Source organism: Drosophila serrata, unplaced genomic scaffold, assembly GCF_035046125.1.
Source record: "Drosophila serrata isolate PLE 108 unplaced genomic scaffold, ASM3504612v1 contig_378, whole genome shotgun sequence".
In the NCBI taxonomy this organism is placed as follows: Eukaryota; Metazoa; Arthropoda; class Insecta; order Diptera; family Drosophilidae; genus Drosophila; species Drosophila serrata.
Window position 1 is genome coordinate 299150 of NW_028257276.1, and position 18388 is coordinate 317537.

Below are 18388 nucleotides of genomic sequence, written 5' to 3' on the forward strand. Positions count from 1 at the left end.
ATTCAAAACCTAAAAACTCATAACTAAGCTAAAAGTGCATTAATTGCAATTTGGAAAGCTGTTCTGTTCTAGTTTTGAATAGGTTAATAAATCTGCATACTCAAATTTCATGTTTAAACTATTTCAATTTTTGTCGATTTTTCAGAATGTTAATGATGTAAAAAACGGCTAAAAAAATATAGAAAAAAAATTTCAAAAATTAGTTTCCCTCATTTATCCATAGAAAGATTCGCCTGTTTGTGCTGATCAAGAATATATATGGAGTATAGGGTCGGAAATGACTCCTTCACTGTGTTTCGAGCTTCCGATTCAAATTAGAATACCATTATTTAGTCGATATTTCGATATTTGCATATGACAATTTATTCTAATATTCAAAACGTAAAAACTCATAACTAAGCTAAAAATGCATTAATTGCAATTCGGAAAGCTGTTCTGTTCTAGTTTTGAATAGGTTAATAAATCTGCATACTCAAATTTCATGTTTAAACTAAATAACAATGACTTGCAACTATTGAACACAACACATTTCTGAAACGTGGCCGGTAGCAGTCACTTCGTTCCGAGGATGTTAGAACACAGTTGGGAATCATAAGCACATGTGCGAGATTTGTTTTGAACAAATTTAAACCAAGCTTTTTGAATGAAACTATGGAATTATTTTTCTATATAATTTTCAAGTATATAAGTCGGAGCGTGGCGAATCGGTGGACTATATATATACATATATATAGCTGCCATAGGAAAAAAAATTACATATTTTCCAGTTTTCTGCAGATTTTCATGAAATTTAAAATATATGTATAACTAGTTCAAAAATGCATTAATTTCAACACGGAAGCCCGTTCTGTGGTAGTTTTCAATAGATTTGTAAATCTACATACTAAATTTAAAATTTACAAAATTTGAAATTTTTTAGTCGATATTTTGATATTTGCATATGACAATTTATTCTAATATTCAAAACCTAAAAACTCATAACTAAGCTAAAAATGCATTAATTGCAATTTGGAAAGCTGTTCTGTTCTAGTTTTGAATAGGTTAATAAATCTGGATACTCAAATTTCTTTTTTAAACTATTTCAATTTTTGTCGATTTTCAGAATGTTAATGATGTCAAAAAAAGGCTGAAAAAATATTGAAAAAAAAATTCAAAAATTAGTTTCCATCCTTTATGCCTAGAAAGATTCGCCTGTTTATCCTGATTAAGAATATATATGGAATATAGGGTCGGAAATGACTCCTTCACTGTGTTTCGAGCTTCCGACTCAAATTAGAATACCATTTTTTTAGTCGATATTTCGATATTTGCATATGACAATTTATTCTACAATTCAAAACCTAAAAACTCATAACTAAGCTAAAAATGCATTAATTGCAATTTGGAAAGCTGTTCTATTCTAGTTTTGAATAGGTTAATGAATCTGCCTACTCAAATTTCGTTTTTAAACTATTTCAATTTTTGTCGATTTTTCAGAATGTTAATGATGTAAAAAACGGCTAAAAAAATATTGAAAAAAAATTGCAAAAATTAGTTTCCCTCCTTTATGCCTAGAAAGATTCGCCTGTTTATGCTGATTAAGAATATATATGGAATATAGGGTCGGAAATAGCTCCTTCACTGTGTTTCGAGCTTCCGACTCAAATTAGAATACCATTTTTTTAGTCGATATTTCGATATTTGCATATGACAATTTATTCTAATATTCAAAACCTAAAAACTCATAACTAAGCTAAAAATGCATTAATTGCAATTCGGAAAGCTGTTCTGTTTTAGTTTTTAATAGTTTAAAAAATCTGCATACTCAAATTTCATTTTATAGCTATTTCAATTTTTGTCGATTTTTCAGATTGTTAATGATATAAAAACGGCTGAAAAATATAGAAAAAAAAATTGCAAAAATTAGTTTCCCTCCTTTATGCCTAGAAAGATTCGCCTGTTTATGCTGATTAAGAATATATATGGAATATAGGGTCGGAAATAGGTCCTTCACTGTGTTTCGAGCTTCCGACTGAAATTAGAATACCATTTTTTTAGTCGATATTTCGATATTTGCATATGAAAATTTATTCTAATATTCAAAACCTAAAAACTCATAACTAAGCTAAAAGTGCATTAATTGCAATTTGGAAAGCTGTTCTGTTCTAGTTTTGAATAGGTTAATAAATCTGCATACTCAAATTTCATGTTTAAACTATTTCAATTTTTGTCGATTTTTCAGAATGTTAATGATGTAAAAAACGGCTAAAAAAATATAGAAAAAAAATTTCAAAAATTAGTTTCCCTCATTTATCCATAGAAAGATTCGCCTGTTTGTGCTGATCAAGAATATATATGGAGTATAGGGTCGGAAATGACTCCTTCACTGTGTTTCGAGCTTCCGATTCAAATTAGAATACCATTATTTAGTCGATATTTCGATATTTGCATATGACAATTTATTCTAATATTCAAAACGTAAAAACTCATAACTAAGCTAAAAATGCATTAATTGCAATTCGGAAAGCTGTTCTGTTTTAGTTTTCAATAGTTTAAAAAATCTGCATACTCAAATTTCATTTTAAAGCTATTTCAATTTTTGTCGATTTTTCAGATTGTTAATGATCTAAAAACGGCTGAAAAATATTGAAAAAAAAATTGCAAAAATTAGTTTCCCTCCTTTATGCCTAGAAAAATTCGCCTGTTTATGCTGATTAAGAATATATATGGAATATAGGGTCGGAAATAGGTCCTTCACTGTGTTTCGAGCTTCCGACTGAAATTAGAATACCATTTTTTTAGTCGATATTTCGATATTTGCATATGACAATTTATTCTAATATTCAAAACCTAAAAACTCATAACTAAGCTAAAAATGCATTAATTGCAATTCGGAAAGCTGTTCTGTTTTAGTTTTTAATAGTTTAAAAAATCTGCATACTCAAATTTCATTTTATAGCTATTTCAATTTTTGTCGATTTTTCAGATTGTTAATGATATAAAAACGGCTGAAAAATATAGAAAAAAAAATTGCAAAAATTAGTTTCCCTCCTTTATGCCTAGAAAGATTCGCCTGTTTATGCTGATTAAGAATATATATGGAATATAGGGTCGGAAATAGGTCCTTCACTGTGTTTCGAGCTTCCGACTGAAATTAGAATACCATTTTTTTAGTCGATATTTCGATATTTGCATATGAAAATTTATTCTAATATTCAAAACCTAAAAACTCATAACTAAGCTAAAAGTGCATTAATTGCAATTTGGAAAGCTGTTCTGTTCTAGTTTTGAATAGGTTAATAAATCTGCATACTCAAATTTCATGTTTAAACTATTTCAATTTTTGTCGATTTTTCAGAATGTTAATGATGTAAAAAACGGCTAAAAAAATATAGAAAAAAAATTTCAAAAATTAGTTTCCCTCATTTATCCATAGAAAGATTCGCCTGTTTGTGCTGATCAAGAATATATATGGAGTATAGGGTCGGAAATGACTCCTTCACTGTGTTTCGAGCTTCCGATTCAAATTAGAATACCATTATTTAGTCGATATTTCGATATTTGCATATGACAATTTATTCTACAATTCAAAACCTAAAAAACTCATAACTAAGCTAAAAATGCATTAATTGCAATTCGGAAAGCTGTTCTGTTCTAGTTTTGAATAGGTTAATAAATCTGCATACTCAAATTTCATGTTTAAACTAAATAACAATGACTTGCAACTATTGAACACAACACATTTCTGAAACGTGGCCGGTAGCAGTCACTTCGTTCCGAGGATGTTAGAACACAGTTGGGAATCATAAGCACATGTGCGAGATTTGTTTTGAACAAATTTAAACCAAGCTTTTTGAATGAAACTATGGAATTATTTTTCTATATAATTTTCAAGTATATAAGTCGGAGCGTGGCGAATCGGTGGACTATATATATACATATATATAGCTGCCATAGGAAAAAAAATTACATATTTTCCAGTTTTCTGCAGATTTTCATGAAATTTAAAATATATGTATAACTAGTTCAAAAATGCATTAATTTCAACACGGAAGCCCGTTCTGTGGTAGTTTTCAATAGATTTGTAAATCTACATACTAAATTTAAAATTTACAAAATTTGAAATTTTTTAGTCGATATTTTGATATTTGCATATGACAATTTATTCTAATATTCAAAACCTAAAAACTCATAACTAAGCTAAAAATGCATTAATTGCAATTTGGAAAGCTGTTCTGTTCTAGTTTTGAATAGGTTAATAAATCTGGATACTCAAATTTCTTTTTTAAACTATTTCAATTTTTGTCGATTTTCAGAATGTTAATGATGTCAAAAAAAGGCTGAAAAAATATTGAAAAAAAAATTCAAAAATTAGTTTCCATCCTTTATGCCTAGAAAGATTCGCCTGTTTATCCTGATTAAGAATATATATGGAATATAGGGTCGGAAATGACTCCTTCACTGTGTTTCGAGCTTCCGACTCAAATTAGAATACCATTTTTTTAGTCGATATTTCGATATTTGCATATGACAATTTATTCTACAATTCAAAACCTAAAAACTCATAACTAAGCTAAAAATGCATTAATTGCAATTTGGAAAGCTGTTCTATTCTAGTTTTGAATAGGTTAATGAATCTGCCTACTCAAATTTCGTTTTTAAACTATTTCAATTTTTGTCGATTTTTCAGAATGTTAATGATATAAAAAACGGCTAAAAAAATATTGAAAAAAAATTGCAAAAATTAGTTTCCCTCCTTTATGCCTAGAAAGATTCGCCTGTTTATGCTGATTAAGAATATATATGGAATATAGGGTCGGAAATAGCTCCTTCACTGTGTTTCGAGCTTCCGACTCAAATTAGAATACCATTTTTTTAGTCGATATTTCGATATTTGCATATGACAATTTATTCTAATATTCAAAACCTAAAAACTCATAACTAAGCTAAAAATGCATTAATTGCAATTCGGAAAGCTGTTCTGTTTTAGTTTTTAATAGTTTAAAAAATCTGCATACTCAAATTTCATTTTATAGCTATTTCAATTTTTGTCGATTTTTCAGATTGTTAATGATATAAAAACGGCTGAAAAATATAGAAAAAAAAATTGCAAAAATTAGTTTCCCTCCTTTATGCCTAGAAAGATTCGCCTGTTTATGCTGATTAAGAATATATATGGAATATAGGGTCGGAAATAGGTCCTTCACTGTGTTTCGAGCTTCCGACTGAAATTAGAATACCATTTTTTTAGTCGATATTTCGATATTTGCATATGAAAATTTATTCTAATATTCAAAACCTAAAAACTCATAACTAAGCTAAAAGTGCATTAATTGCAATTTGGAAAGCTGTTCTGTTCTAGTTTTGAATAGGTTAATAAATCTGCATACTCAAATTTCATGTTTAAACTATTTCAATTTTTGTCGATTTTTCAGAATGTTAATGATGTAAAAAACGGCTAAAAAAATATAGAAAAAAAATTTCAAAAATTAGTTTCCCTCATTTATCCATAGAAAGATTCGCCTGTTTGTGCTGATCAAGAATATATATGGAGTATAGGGTCGGAAATGACTCCTTCACTGTGTTTCGAGCTTCCGATTCAAATTAGAATACCATTATTTAGTCGATATTTCGATATTTGCATATGACAATTTATTCTAATATTCAAAACGTAAAAACTCATAACTAAGCTAAAAATGCATTAATTGCAATTCGGAAAGCTGTTCTGTTTTAGTTTTCAATAGTTTAAAAAATCTGCATACTCAAATTTCATTTTATAGCTATTTCAATTTTTGTCGATTTTTCAGATTGTTAATGATCTAAAAACGGCTGAAAAATATTGAAAAAAAAAAATTGCAAAAATTAGTTTTCCTCCTTTATGCCTAGAAAGATTCGCCTGTTTATGCTGATTAAGAATATATATGGAATATAGGGTCGGAAATAGGTCCTTCACTGTGTTTCGAGCTTCCGACTGAAATTAGAATACCATTTTTTTAGTCGATATTTCGATATTTGCATATGAAAATTTATTCTAATATTCAAAACCTAAAAACTCATAACTAAGCTAAAAGTGCATTAATTGCAATTTGGAAAGCTGTTCTGTTCTAGTTTTGAATAGGTTAATAAATCTGGATACTCAAATTTCTTTTTTAAACTATTTCAATTTTTGTCGATTTTCAGAAAGTTAATGATGTCAAAAAAAGGCTGAAAAAATATTGAAAAAAAATTTCAAAAATTAGTTTCCATCCTTTATGCCTAGAAAGATTCGCCTGTTTATCCTGATTAAGAATATATATGGAATATAGGGTCGGAAATGACTCCTTCACTGTGTTTCGAGCTTCCGACTCAAATTAGAATACCATATTTTTAGTCGATATTTCGATATTTGCATATGACAATTTATTCTAATATTCAAAACCTAAAAACTCATAACTAAGCTAAAAATGCATTAATTGCAATTCGGAAAGCTGTTCTGTTTTAGTTTTCAATAGTTTAAAAAATCTGCATACTCAAATTTCATTTTATAGCTATTTCAATTTTTGTCGATTTTTCAGATTGTTAATGATCTAAAAACGGCTGAAAAATATTGAAAAAAAAAAATTGCAAAAATTAGTTTTCCTCCTTTATGCCTAGAAAAATTCGCCTGTTTATGCTGATTAAGAATATATATGGAATATAGGGTCGGAAATGACTCCTTCACTGTGTTTCGAACTTCCGACTCAAATTAGAATACCATTTTTTTAGTCGATATTTCGATATTTGCATATGAAAATTTATTCTAATATTCAAAACCTAAAAACTCATAACTAAGCTAAAAGTGCATTAATTGCAATTTGGAAAGCTGTTCTGTTCTAGTTTTGAATAGGTTAATAAATCTGCATACTCAAATTTCATGTTTAAACTATTTCAATTTTTGTCGATTTTTCAGAATGTTAATGATGTAAAAAACGGCTAAAAAAATATAGAAAAAAAATTTCAAAAATTAGTTTCCCTCATTTATCCATAGAAAGATTCGCCTGTTTATGCTGATTAAGAATATATATGGAATATAGGGTCGGAAATGACTCCTTCACTGTGTTTCGAGCTTCCGACTCAAATTAGAATACCATTTTTTTAGTCGATATTTCGATATTTGCATATGACAATTTATTCTACAATTCAAAACCTAAAAACTCATAACTAAGCTAAAAATGCATTAATTGCAATTTGGAAAGCTGTTCTATTCTAGTTTTGAATAGGTTAATGAATCTGCCTACTCAAATTTCGTTTTTAAACTATTTCAATTTTTGTCGATTTTTCAGAATGTTAATGATGTAAAAAACGGCTAAAAAAATATTGAAAAAAAAATTGCAAAAATTAGTTTCCCTCCTTTATGCCTAGAAAGTTTCGCCTGTTTATGCTGATTAAGAATATATATGGAATATAGGGTCGGAAATGACTCCTTCACTGTGTTTCGAGCTTCCGACTCAAATTAGAATACCATTTTTTTAGTCGATATTTCGATATTTGCATATGACAATTTATTCTAATATTCAAAACCTAAAAACTCATAACTAAGCTAAAAATGCATTAATTGCAATTCGGAAAGCTGTTCTGTTCTAGTTTTGAATAGGTTAATAAATCTGGATACTCAAATTTCTTTTTTAAACTATTTCAATTTTTGTCGATTTTCAGAAAGTTAATGATGTCAAAAAAAGGCTGAAAAAATATTGAAAAAAAATTTCAAAAATTAGTTTCCATCCTTTATGCCTAGAAAGATTCGCCTGTTTATCCTGATTAAGAATATATATGGAATATAGGGTCGGAAATGACTCCTTCACTGTGTTTCGAGCTTCCGACTCAAATTAGAATACCATATTTTTAGTCGATATTTCGATATTTGCATATGACAATTTATTCTAATATTCAAAACCTAAAAACTCATAACTAAGCTAAAAATGCATTAATTGCAATTCGGAAAGCTGTTCTGTTTTAGTTTTCAATAGTTTAAAAAATCTGCATACTCAAATTTCATTTTATAGCTATTTCAATTTTTGTCGATTTTTCAGATTGTTAATGATCTAAAAACGGCTGAAAAATATTGAAAAAAAAAAATTGCAAAAATTAGTTTTCCTCCTTTATGCCTAGAAAAATTCGCCTGTTTATGCTGATTAAGAATATATATGGAATATAGGGTCGGAAATGACTCCTTCACTGTGTTTCGAACTTCCGACTCAAATTAGAATACCATATTTTTAGTCGATATTTCGATATTTGCATATGACAATTTATTCTAATATTCAAAACGTAAAAACTCATAACTAAGCTAAAAATGCATTAATTGCAATTCGGAAAGCTGTTCTGTTTTAGTTTTCAATAGTTTAAAAAATCTGCATACTCAAATTTCATTTTATAGCTATTTCAATTTTTGTCGATTTTTCAGATTGTTAATGATCTAAAAACGGCTGTAAAATATTGAAAAAAAAACTTTCAAAAATTAGTTTTCCTCCTTTATGCCTAGAAAGATTCGCCTGTCTGTGCTGATCAAGAATATATATGGAATATAGGGTCGGAAATGACTCCTTCACTGTGTTTCGAGCTTCCGACTGAAATTAGAATACCATTTTTTTAGTCGATATTTCGATATTTGCATATGACAATTTATTCTAATATTCAAAACCTAAAAACTCATAACTAAGCTAAAAATGCATTAATTGCAATTCGGAAAGCTGTTCTGTTTTAGTTTTCAATAGTTTAAAAAATCTGCATACTCAAATTTCATTTTAAAGCTATTTCAATTTTTGTCGATTTTTCAGATTGTTAATGATCTAAAAACGGCTGAAAAATATTGAAAAAAAAATTGCAAAAATTAGTTTCCCTCCTTTATGCCTAGAAAAATTCGCCTGTCTGTGCTGATCAAGAATATATATGGAATATAGGGTCGGAAATGACTCCTTCACTGTGTTTCGAACTTCCGACTCAAATTAGAATACCATATTTTTAGTCGATATTTCGATATTTGCATATGACAATTTATTCTAATATTCAAAACCAAAAAACTCATAACTAAGCTAAAAATGCATTAATTGCAATTCGGAAAGCTGTTCTGTTTTAGTTTTCAATAGTTTAAAAAATCTGCATACTCAAATTTCATTTTAAAGCTATTTCAATTTTTGTCGATTTTTCAGATTGTTAATGATCTAAAAACGGCTGAAAAATATTGAAAAAAAAATTGCAAAAATTAGTTTCCCTCCTTTATGCCTAGAAAAATTCGCCTGTTTATGCTGATTAAGAATATATATGGAATATAGGGTCGGAAATAGGTCCTTCACTGTGTTTCGAGCTTCCGACTGAAATTAGAATACCATTTTTTTAGTCGATATTTCGATATTTGCATATGACAATTTATTCTAATATTCAAAACCTAAAAACTCATAACTAAGCTAAAAATGCATTAATTGCAATTCGGAAAGCTGTTCTGTTTTAGTTTTTAATAGTTTAAAAAATCTGCATACTCAAATTTCATTTTATAGCTATTTCAATTTTTGTCGATTTTTCAGATTGTTAATGATCTAAAAACGGCTGAAAAATATTGAAAAAAAAATTGCAAAAATTAGTTTCCCTCCTTTATGCCTAGAAAAATTCGCCTGTTTATGCTGATTAAGAATATATATGGAATATAGGGTCGGAAATAGGTCCTTCACTGTGTTTCGAGCTTCCGACTGAAATTAGAATACCATTTTTTTAGTCGATATTTCGATATTTGCATATGAAAATTTATTCTAATATTCAAAACCTAAAAACTCATAACTAAGCTAAAAGTGCATTAATTGCAATTTGGAAAGCTGTTCTGTTCTAGTTTTGAATAGGTTAATAAATCTGCATACTCAAATTTCATGTTTAAACTATTTCAATTTTTGTCGATTTTTCAGAATGTTAATGATGTAAAAAACGGCTAAAAAAATATAGAAAAAAAATTTCAAAAATTAGTTTCCCTCATTTATCCATAGAAAGATTCGCCTGTTTGTGCTGATCAAGAATATATATGGAGTATAGGGTCGGAAATGACTCCTTCACTGTGTTTCGAGCTTCCGATTCAAATTAGAATACCATTATTTAGTCGATATTTCGATATTTGCATATGACAATTTATTCTACAATTCAAAACCTAAAAAACTCATAACTAAGCTAAAAATGCATTAATTGCAATTCGGAAAGCTGTTCTGTTCTAGTTTTGAATAGGTTAATAAATCTGCATACTCAAATTTCATGTTTAAACTATTTCAATTTTTGTCGATTTTTCAGAATGTTAATGATGTAAAAAACGGCTACAAAAATATAGAAAAAAAATTTCAAAAATTAGTTTCCCTCATTTATCCATAGAAGGATTCGCCTGTTTGTGCTGATCAAGAATATATATGGAATATAGGGTCGGAAATGACTCCTTCACTGTGTTTCGAGCTTCCGACTCAAATAAGAGTACAATTTTTTTAGTCGATATTTGCATATTACAATTTATCCTACTATTCAAAACCTTAAAAACTCATAACTAAGTCAAAAATGCATTAATTTCGACCCGTTCTATGCTAGCTTTGAATAGGTTAATAAGTCTGCATACTCAATTTAAAGTTTACAAAATTTGAAATTTTTATCAATTTTTTTAAATTTTAACTGAGAAAATTTTAAGAAAAAAATTGCCAAAAAGAAAATTGTCTCTCCTTCATATCTAGAAAGATTCGCCTGATCAAGAATCTAAGTAACTATGAGCAGTAAGTAACTCTGAACAGTAAGTATCTATGACCAGTAAGTAACTATGATCAGTTAATATCTATGACCAGTAAGTAACTATGATCAATAAGTATCTATGACTAGTAAGTATGTTTGATCAGTCACTAACTTTGAACACTAGTAAACAATGACTTGCAACTTTTGTAACAACACATTTCTGAGACTTGGCCGGCAGCAGTCACTTCGTTCCGGGGAGGTGAGAACCAGTTGGGAATCATATGTACAGATGTGCGAGATTTTTTTTGGAACAAAGATCAAGCTATTTCAATGAAACTATGGAGTTATTCTTCTATATAATTTTACTAGTATATAAGTCGGAGCATGGCGAATCGGTGGACTATATATATACATATATATAGCTGCCATAGGATCGATTGGAAAATTTTAGGAACAAAAATTACAAATTTTCCAGTTTTCTACAGATTTTCATGAAATTTGAAATATATGTATAACTAGTTCAAAAATGCATTAATTTCGACACGGTAGTTTTCAATAGATTTATAAATCTGCATACTAAATTGAATTGAATTTTTATCAATTTTTTTTTTAATTTTAACTTAGAAAATTTTAACAAAAAAATGCCAAAAATTGTATCTCTTCTTTATACCTAGAAAGATCGCCTGTTGATGCTGATCAAGAGTATATGTATATGGTTTATAAAGTCAGAAAGCTTTTGACTTAAATTATAATATTAGGTAGGGGTATAAAAATGTCGATAAATATCAATCTAAAGCTGTCATGGACGGATTCTAAATTTCCGTATTAACATACATATAAACCTCTGGATATCCACTCCTTTTTGCCTTCAGACATTGTGTCCAGAGAAGAAAGGTTATGAAAGCAAGAGTTGGAAACTAGTTCGCTAAAATACGGAAATCAAATGCAAATTTGTTTGTTTTTGCTTTCGTTTAATGTTTGTGCTCTTTTATTTTTTTGCTTTTGTCGTTGTTATTACATTTTTGCGTCTGCTTTTGTTAGCTCACGCGCAGCCGAATTATAACGGCTCTCGCTCGCTGTTGTTGCTATTTTTGCTGATAATGAAATCATGGGCCACTGCAAATAGCAACAACACAACCCAGTCGCATAATAGACGAGCATGCCTCTCTCTCACACCTCCGTTTCTGTTCCCTTCTCCCTCGCCCTGCCCCGCTGTTTGCCATGGAAATATGTGAGAAAAATGTGGAAAATTTGCGAGTTTTGTTGGTACTGTGAAGGTGACGATGATAATTAAGTTGCTGGTTACTCTACGCTGCTCGCTGGCGAGAAAGAATATTTAGCAAAATTGATTAATTGAAATTCGCCGTTTGAAGCATCGAGTAAGGGGGCGCTAGTGGAGCAACTACAACCGCACCCACGGGAATACAAAACAAAACCCACGCTACATAACGGAATGGAGTAAACGCAAAAAAAATACAATTTGATTGATGGAAGGTAGGAAGAATGGTTTGTAGACGACAAGTGAATAGAGGGAGCGATGGAAGGGGCGACAGGGTCAGAGGTTAACTCCACTTACTTAATCCTTATAGCACACCACACCCTGTCTTAGCAGTAAGCTTGCTTTGGAGTATAATTTGTACTACAGCGTTTTAGGTTTTGCCTGTTCACATATTCCAATAAGGGGACTACAATTATTGCTCCAAGGTATACAAAGCATACACTTTTAACAGCGTTGGCAAATACTTCCCTAAATCATCATTCGAAATTAAAGCATTTTTGGCTTTGATTTGAGTTTTTAAAACTTTGATTTGTAGAAACAAAAATGGTCATAAATAGTAGCAGAATGCAAATATTTTGAAGTTTCGATTCGATAATTGGATTGCAAACTGCAAGGGTATACAAATTTCGACTTCCTGATGTTAGTTTCGTTTTAATTTAATCTTTAAGGATCAGAAGGCCATTAGAAATAGCTAGGTGTTTGGGATACATAAAAATTTATAATCCAATTTACACTAATTTCGGGGTGTAAAATTACGACCTTACAACCGTACAACCCCTGAAAGAATATTGATATAGTCTTGAGGCAAAAGGAATTTACAAATATTATAAAAACATATTAATAATTCCGGGAAAGCGTAAACTGAACCCCTTCTTAACGTAGGATATGTGTATGTAAGGATATACTTACACCTCCAGTATGCGGTCGCCCTTCTTAATGCCAGCCTTCTCCGCCGCCCCATTTTCCAGCACGGCACTCACGTGCTGCAGCGGTGCGTACAGCTCCCCGTTAATGGACCGCAGCTGCCCGCCTTCGGACACCTGGCCGCGCACGTTGAAGCCGAAGCCCGTTTCAGTTTTGTAAATGGTGACTACGCGCGGACCGTTGGCGGTGGTTACGCCCATGACGACACCACCTCCCCCTCCGCCAGCGCTGCTGGAGACGCTACTGCTGACCACCACTGTGGTGGCGGCGGCGGGTGGTGGTGTAGGGTGTGGGAGGCTGGTGGTGCCGTGATTCTCGCCAACAATGCTGCTCATTGCGCCGGTCGCTCTTGCTCGCTCGCACGCACTGCGCTACGCTTGGTCCGCGGCTCCTCTTCACGCCACTCCTTTCCCTCGCTCACTTAGTCGCTTTTTTACACTCAAACCACTTTAGCACTAACTCGCGGCAGTGGGCAAAATCCGAGGTTGTTTTCTTTTGCACAATATCCTTCGTTGTGATTGCTATTTGGGTATCTTGTTTTTTTTTTTGCGTAACTCCTCGCCGTCGCCGATTTTGTTTCTGCAACTTCTTTTTCGGCACACACCGTCACAAACAAACGCGTCAACACACACACACACTAACACTGGCACTCGCACACACGTATAGAGACAGGCACCGCCACTTTTACTTTCCACTCTCCACACACACTTCGCGCTCCACAACTCCTATATAGAGCCTCTCTGCCTCTTTTGCACCACACTCTTCAATCGGAACCAACATAAAAAAAAAACGTGATATTCGTATCACTCCGGTCTGGGCGTGTGCTCGTTGTTGCGTTTCGCTCTACACATTTTGTTAACTGTCCATATTAGTTGCGTTTATTTATTTAATTTGCTCGTAATTAGTCGGCAGTGTGCCTGCCAAGTTTTCCGTTCAACTGCGGAAGTCAGTCGCAACAAGAGATGAATTTTTCGCGCCGCAGCAGCTGGCCACACTGAATTGAACGTGAAGTGAAGAATCGATAACACTATCGCTATACTGACGCTATTATCGATACATACATGTTATTTTGCAAATATATATTTCTTGTGTGTGGCAACACTCACTGAAATCAGCTGGAAGTTATCGACACATTTTCTGTAAATACATCGATAACTGCGCTTGCAGAGTGAAAAACGTAAATAAAAGATAAAATCAGTGCAAACCAATGAAAATCAACCACAAATATGAGTTCGACGACGACGTGGCCTCTATCTGCGAGTCGACGGTATATGCCTGTCCTGGAAGTTTGCGTGGTTGTTTCACACAGTAAGATATGTTTTGTTTGTTTTCGCAGGCCGCACTGACGGAGGGCTGTCGTCTGCCCGTGCGGATGCACAAAACGGACGACTGGCCACTAGCGGAGATCGTGAGCATCAAGGAACTCGACGGGCGACGGCAATTCTATGTACATTATGTGGACTGTGAGTATGCGGCGGCCCTTACAAGGACTCTCGTTTTGACCCATTTGCTTGCAGTCAACAAGCGCCTGGACGAGTGGGTCAATGAGGAGGACCTATACACGCGCAAGGTACAGTTTCCGCGGCGAGATGGCTCCCAGACGGGCACCAGCACTGGTGTGACTACGCCGCAGCGTCATCACTCCCTAGCGGGCAGCGTATCACGTCCCACGTCACCACAGCACCCCGCTTCTGGTGTTGGAGCTTCTACAGCACTTGCAGCAGGCGGCGCAATTACTGCCGGCGGGCCGCCAGTCGCGCACGGTGGTGGTGGTGGCAGTGGTATCAGCGGCGGCCCTGTCACCCCAACACCCAGTACTCCCGGCGGTGGTAGCGGAGAGCTCGTCAACGGCAACAACCTTGCAGCCGCCTTGCAAAAGCGCATCAATCGCAAACGGAAGGTGCATGGTGCCACCGCACACGGACACCATACACTACAGGCACAGCAGCATCCGCATTCGGGGACCGCGCAAACGCCATCAGCCACAACTGTCGTTACACACGTAACCGGAGACGGACTGATAAACGCAGCCACTGAGGACGGCGATGGATCGCAGGACGGCAAGATACCGACGCCCAGACAGTCGGGCAGCATGGTGACGCACCAGGACGACGTAGTAACGCGCATGAAGAACGTAGAGATGATCGAGCTAGGGCGGCACCGCATAAAACCCTGGTACTTCTCGCCGTATCCCCAGGAGCTGTGTCAAATGCCTTGCATCTACATCTGTGAGTTCTGCTTGAAATACCGGAAGAGCAGAAAGTGCTTGGAGCGGCACCTGTCCAAGTGCAACCTAAGACATCCGCCGGGCAACGAGATTTACCGCAAACACACTATCTCTTTCTTCGAGATCGACGGGCGGAAGAACAAGGTGTACGCCCAGAATCTCTGTTTGCTAGCCAAGCTCTTTCTCGACCACAAGACCCTCTACTATGACACTGATCCGTTCCTGTTTTACGTAATGACCGAGTTCGATTCGCGTGGCTTTCACATCGTGGGGTACTTCTCCAAGGAAAAGGAGAGCACCGAAGATTATAACGTTGCCTGCATCCTCACCATGCCGCCATATCAGCGCAAGGGCTATGGCAAGCTGCTTATCGAGTTCAGCTACGAGCTGTCCAAGTTTGAGGGTAAAACGGGCTCGCCGGAGAAGCCGCTGTCGGATCTGGGGCTGCTCTCGTACCGATCTTACTGGGCGCAGACGATATTAGAAATCTTTATCAGCCAAAACCCGAGCACGGATGGCGAAAAGCCAACGATAACAATCAAGTAAGGGGACTTTGTCTTGAGGTTATATTTTCTCCTAACCTTTTACTTGCCCAGCGACATATGCGAGTGCACCTCGATTAAGAAGGAGGACGTGATCTCGACGCTGCAGAACCTGAATCTGATAAATTACTACAAGGGTCAATACATAGTGTGCATCAACCGCGACACCATCGAGCAGCACCGCCGGGCGATGGATAAGCGCAAAATCCGCATTGACTCCAAGTGCCTGCACTGGACGCCCAAGGACTGGTCCAAACGTTCCAAGTGGTAAAATTTAGCCCGTTCCTAGGCACCCATCCAAATATTGCTCACCAACTTCCATTCTCTTTCGCAGAATGCTACTTACACGCTTAAGCACGTCCAGGATGGACCTGAAATAACATTTGCAGACTTCGTTCTTTATAATTGTGTAAATGCAGGGTATAATAAATGTGTAAAATAAAAACTCCTCCTCGACCACTACTCATCGCTTCTTCGTGCTGGCAACAGTTCGGTCACCATTTGGTCCATCGCCTGCATTGTGTGCAGCTCCAGTCCGTTCTCCAGAGCATCCACCGAGGTGCGCAACTCCTGCAGCGCCTTCTGAATCTCTGCAAACTCCCGCTTCTGCCGGCTGAGCTGAAAGCGCGGCTTGTGGACAGTGTCCAGCTGCTGTTGACAATGCACCACAACACTCGCGTCCAGGCTGGCGGGACGCAAATCACTGGCTATCCTCGTTCGCAGGTTGTTGATCATTTTTAGGGTCTGCTTTAGTTTCTCTTCGTCCAAACTGGTGGACCTGGTGTCTATGGCCACGCGCATTCCGATGCAATTGATGAGGCGCGCCAGGCGTGAATACTCCTGTTGGTATTCGTATTTGGCGTCCAGCCAGTCGCGCGCCTTGTCCTGCACCTGACGCTGAACATTTTGGGCGTCCTCCTGAAAGCGGCACCTCGCCTCCAGGTTCAGCAGGCGCTGAATGTCTTCCATGCCACTATCGGCGGGCATAACGGTGCTCGTTGCTCGTGGTGCCCTCGTCGGCGTAGGTGGCGTCGAGATATCCATTTGGCAATCAACAAAAAGCCCTGAGTTTCAAGCTGTAAAAAGAAAATGCCGAGCATTTCAGATCCGATTGGCATTGACAATCGTAATTGGCGGCTGTCATCGATAGCTCGAGCTATCGTGTGCATGACCGCACGCATCTATAGGGTGGTCTGCTGGGGACGTGAAAGTTTGCAGAGACCAACGCTAGAAAGAGATAGCAGCCAAACGACTGATCGATAAAACCACCTTGTAAAGATTCACCATGATGGCGTGGGGCAAAACATTAAGCACAACTCTTTTAATGCAATTGTGTATGTCCTGTAATAAAAAACAAAATTTCAAATTTTTAAATGCTATATAAGCCTTATATTACATATTTTAATAAATTGTATACTCTTGCAGGGTATTATAATTTTAGTCAGAAACTTGCGACGCAATGAAACCATATACATATGTACATATGTATGTATGTATATTCTTGATCAGCTTCAACAGGCGAATCTTTATAGGCATGTCTGGGAGAACATTTGTTTTACCTATTTTAGTATTAAATATTTTAGGTTTTCTTGTAGGTATACGAATGATTGTCAAAAGTCATATATATATATATTTATATTTGCACTTAAAATCGTAATCAATAATTAATAAATCATTTTCAAAAATTAATTACACAAAATTGTAGCTTAACTTAAAAAAAAAATAATAAATCCAAAAACAAAAAAAAAACAAATCCATTTCACCGAATTCACCATATAAAATTTCTCAAGTTCTACCAGGCAAACAGAAAATTCAGCAAGCAGCTAACCCGCTACTGCAAAAGCCTCAAAGTAACGGATCTTTACAGAGGGAAACGTGAAGATCGTCTCTGATTGGTCTAATCAGATGTAAACAAAAGGCGGCCATTAAAGATTTCAAAGTCCTAGAGTAACGGATCTTAGAAGAGAGGAACTTGAAGAACGTCTCTGATTGGTCAATTCAAAGAGCGGCCATTAGGACTTGGAAAGTTGAAAAGCTCCGTTATAATTTGGCATTATCTCAAGACCCTTGCCGTGTAAATCATTGGAAACCGAACTGGAAAACGCTAAAACCCCGTTATAAGCAACGCTTTATGTTGTGCTGCTGGGTTGCTGCCAGCTTTTTCTGCTTGCCTGGTATATCAAAGGCGTGGGATAGTTATATTAGCCTAATTAAAACCCATATTGAAATGAAATATTTTCTTTAACGTTTTGTAGTGGGGTGTGTAATATTTAAAATTGTCAAGAATTAATAAAATTAAAAAGTTTTAAATATTGAAGCCACAGAAACGATTTCCAAATGGAAATTAATGAATTTTTGGTTTAGTTATGATTTATTGTACATTCGAACCCATGATCCGATGCTATGGTTAACTGCAGGGATATATGTATGTATGTATGTACAAACTTTGGCTTTCCAAAATTAGCTTCATTTATTGTTTTTTATGAAACTACATCGCATTCTTCGTTTAGACGTCACCCAAGGAAGCCCATAACGTATTATATAGTTTGCATTGTGCTTGAATAATAAAGGATAACATCAACAAATTCATTTAGGGAGCGTTTGCTGTGACCATTAGAAGGGATCATTCATACAGGGGGCATATGGTCAACGTCCTTAAGGACAAGAGAGTTTTCCAATAGGCATGTCCCAACCTGAAAAACGATTAATTTTAATGCAATTCTTTCTCTTTTA

The 18388-nt window shown here is 34.8% G+C and overlaps 3 protein-coding genes across 4 annotated transcripts in view; 1 reads left to right on the forward strand and 2 right to left on the reverse strand.

The window, feature by feature from the left end:
• Snx27 (sorting nexin 27) overlaps positions 1-13929 on the reverse strand; it is a 43191-nt gene extending 29262 nt beyond the window's left edge. The window contains exon 1 of the mRNA XM_020951254.2: positions 12872-13929. Coding sequence (XP_020806913.1) covers positions 12872-13221 — 350 coding nt within the window. The 5' untranslated portion in view covers positions 13222-13929. The remainder of the gene's footprint in view (positions 1-12871) is intronic.
• Positions 13930-13978: 49 nt separating this feature from the next.
• Positions 13979-16117, forward strand: Tip60 (Histone acetyltransferase Tip60). Of its 2 annotated transcripts, XM_020951239.2 has the most exons (5): positions 13979-14153; positions 14223-14349; positions 14404-15655; positions 15710-15922; positions 15990-16117. In XM_020951239.2, coding segments are annotated over exons 1-5 (1653 nt in total). In that variant the 5' UTR covers positions 13979-14093; the 3' UTR covers positions 15991-16117. The 2 variants fall into 2 exon arrangements, with proteins under 2 accessions (XP_020806898.1, XP_086695973.1); XM_086839847.1 differs by lacking the exon at positions 15990-16117 and having other exon boundaries at positions 15710-15926.
• On the reverse strand, positions 16033-18221 carry dgt4 (dim gamma-tubulin 4). Its single transcript, XM_020951240.2, has one exon. It carries the CDS (start codon positions 16697-16699, stop codon positions 16115-16117), a length of 585 nt encoding a protein of 194 aa, XP_020806899.1. The 5' UTR covers positions 16700-18221; the 3' UTR covers positions 16033-16114.
• Between the last annotated feature and the right edge of the window lie 167 nt (positions 18222-18388).

Excerpts from the sequence above, each read along its gene's own strand:
- Tip60 (XM_086839847.1), top strand. The coding sequence starts at position 14,094 with ATGAAAATCAACCACAAATATGAGTTCGACGACGACGTGGCCTCTATC. Across the intron at positions 14,350-14,403 it reads CTATGTACATTATGTGGACT|TCAACAAGCGCCTGGACGAG; the intron begins GTGAGTATGCGG and ends ATTTGCTTGCAG. Across the intron at positions 15,656-15,709 it reads AAGCCAACGATAACAATCAA|CGACATATGCGAGTGCACCT; the intron begins GTAAGGGGACTT and ends TTACTTGCCCAG.
- dgt4 (XM_020951240.2), bottom strand. The coding sequence starts at position 16,699 with ATGGATATCTCGACGCCACCTACGCCGACGAGGGCACCACGAGCAACG.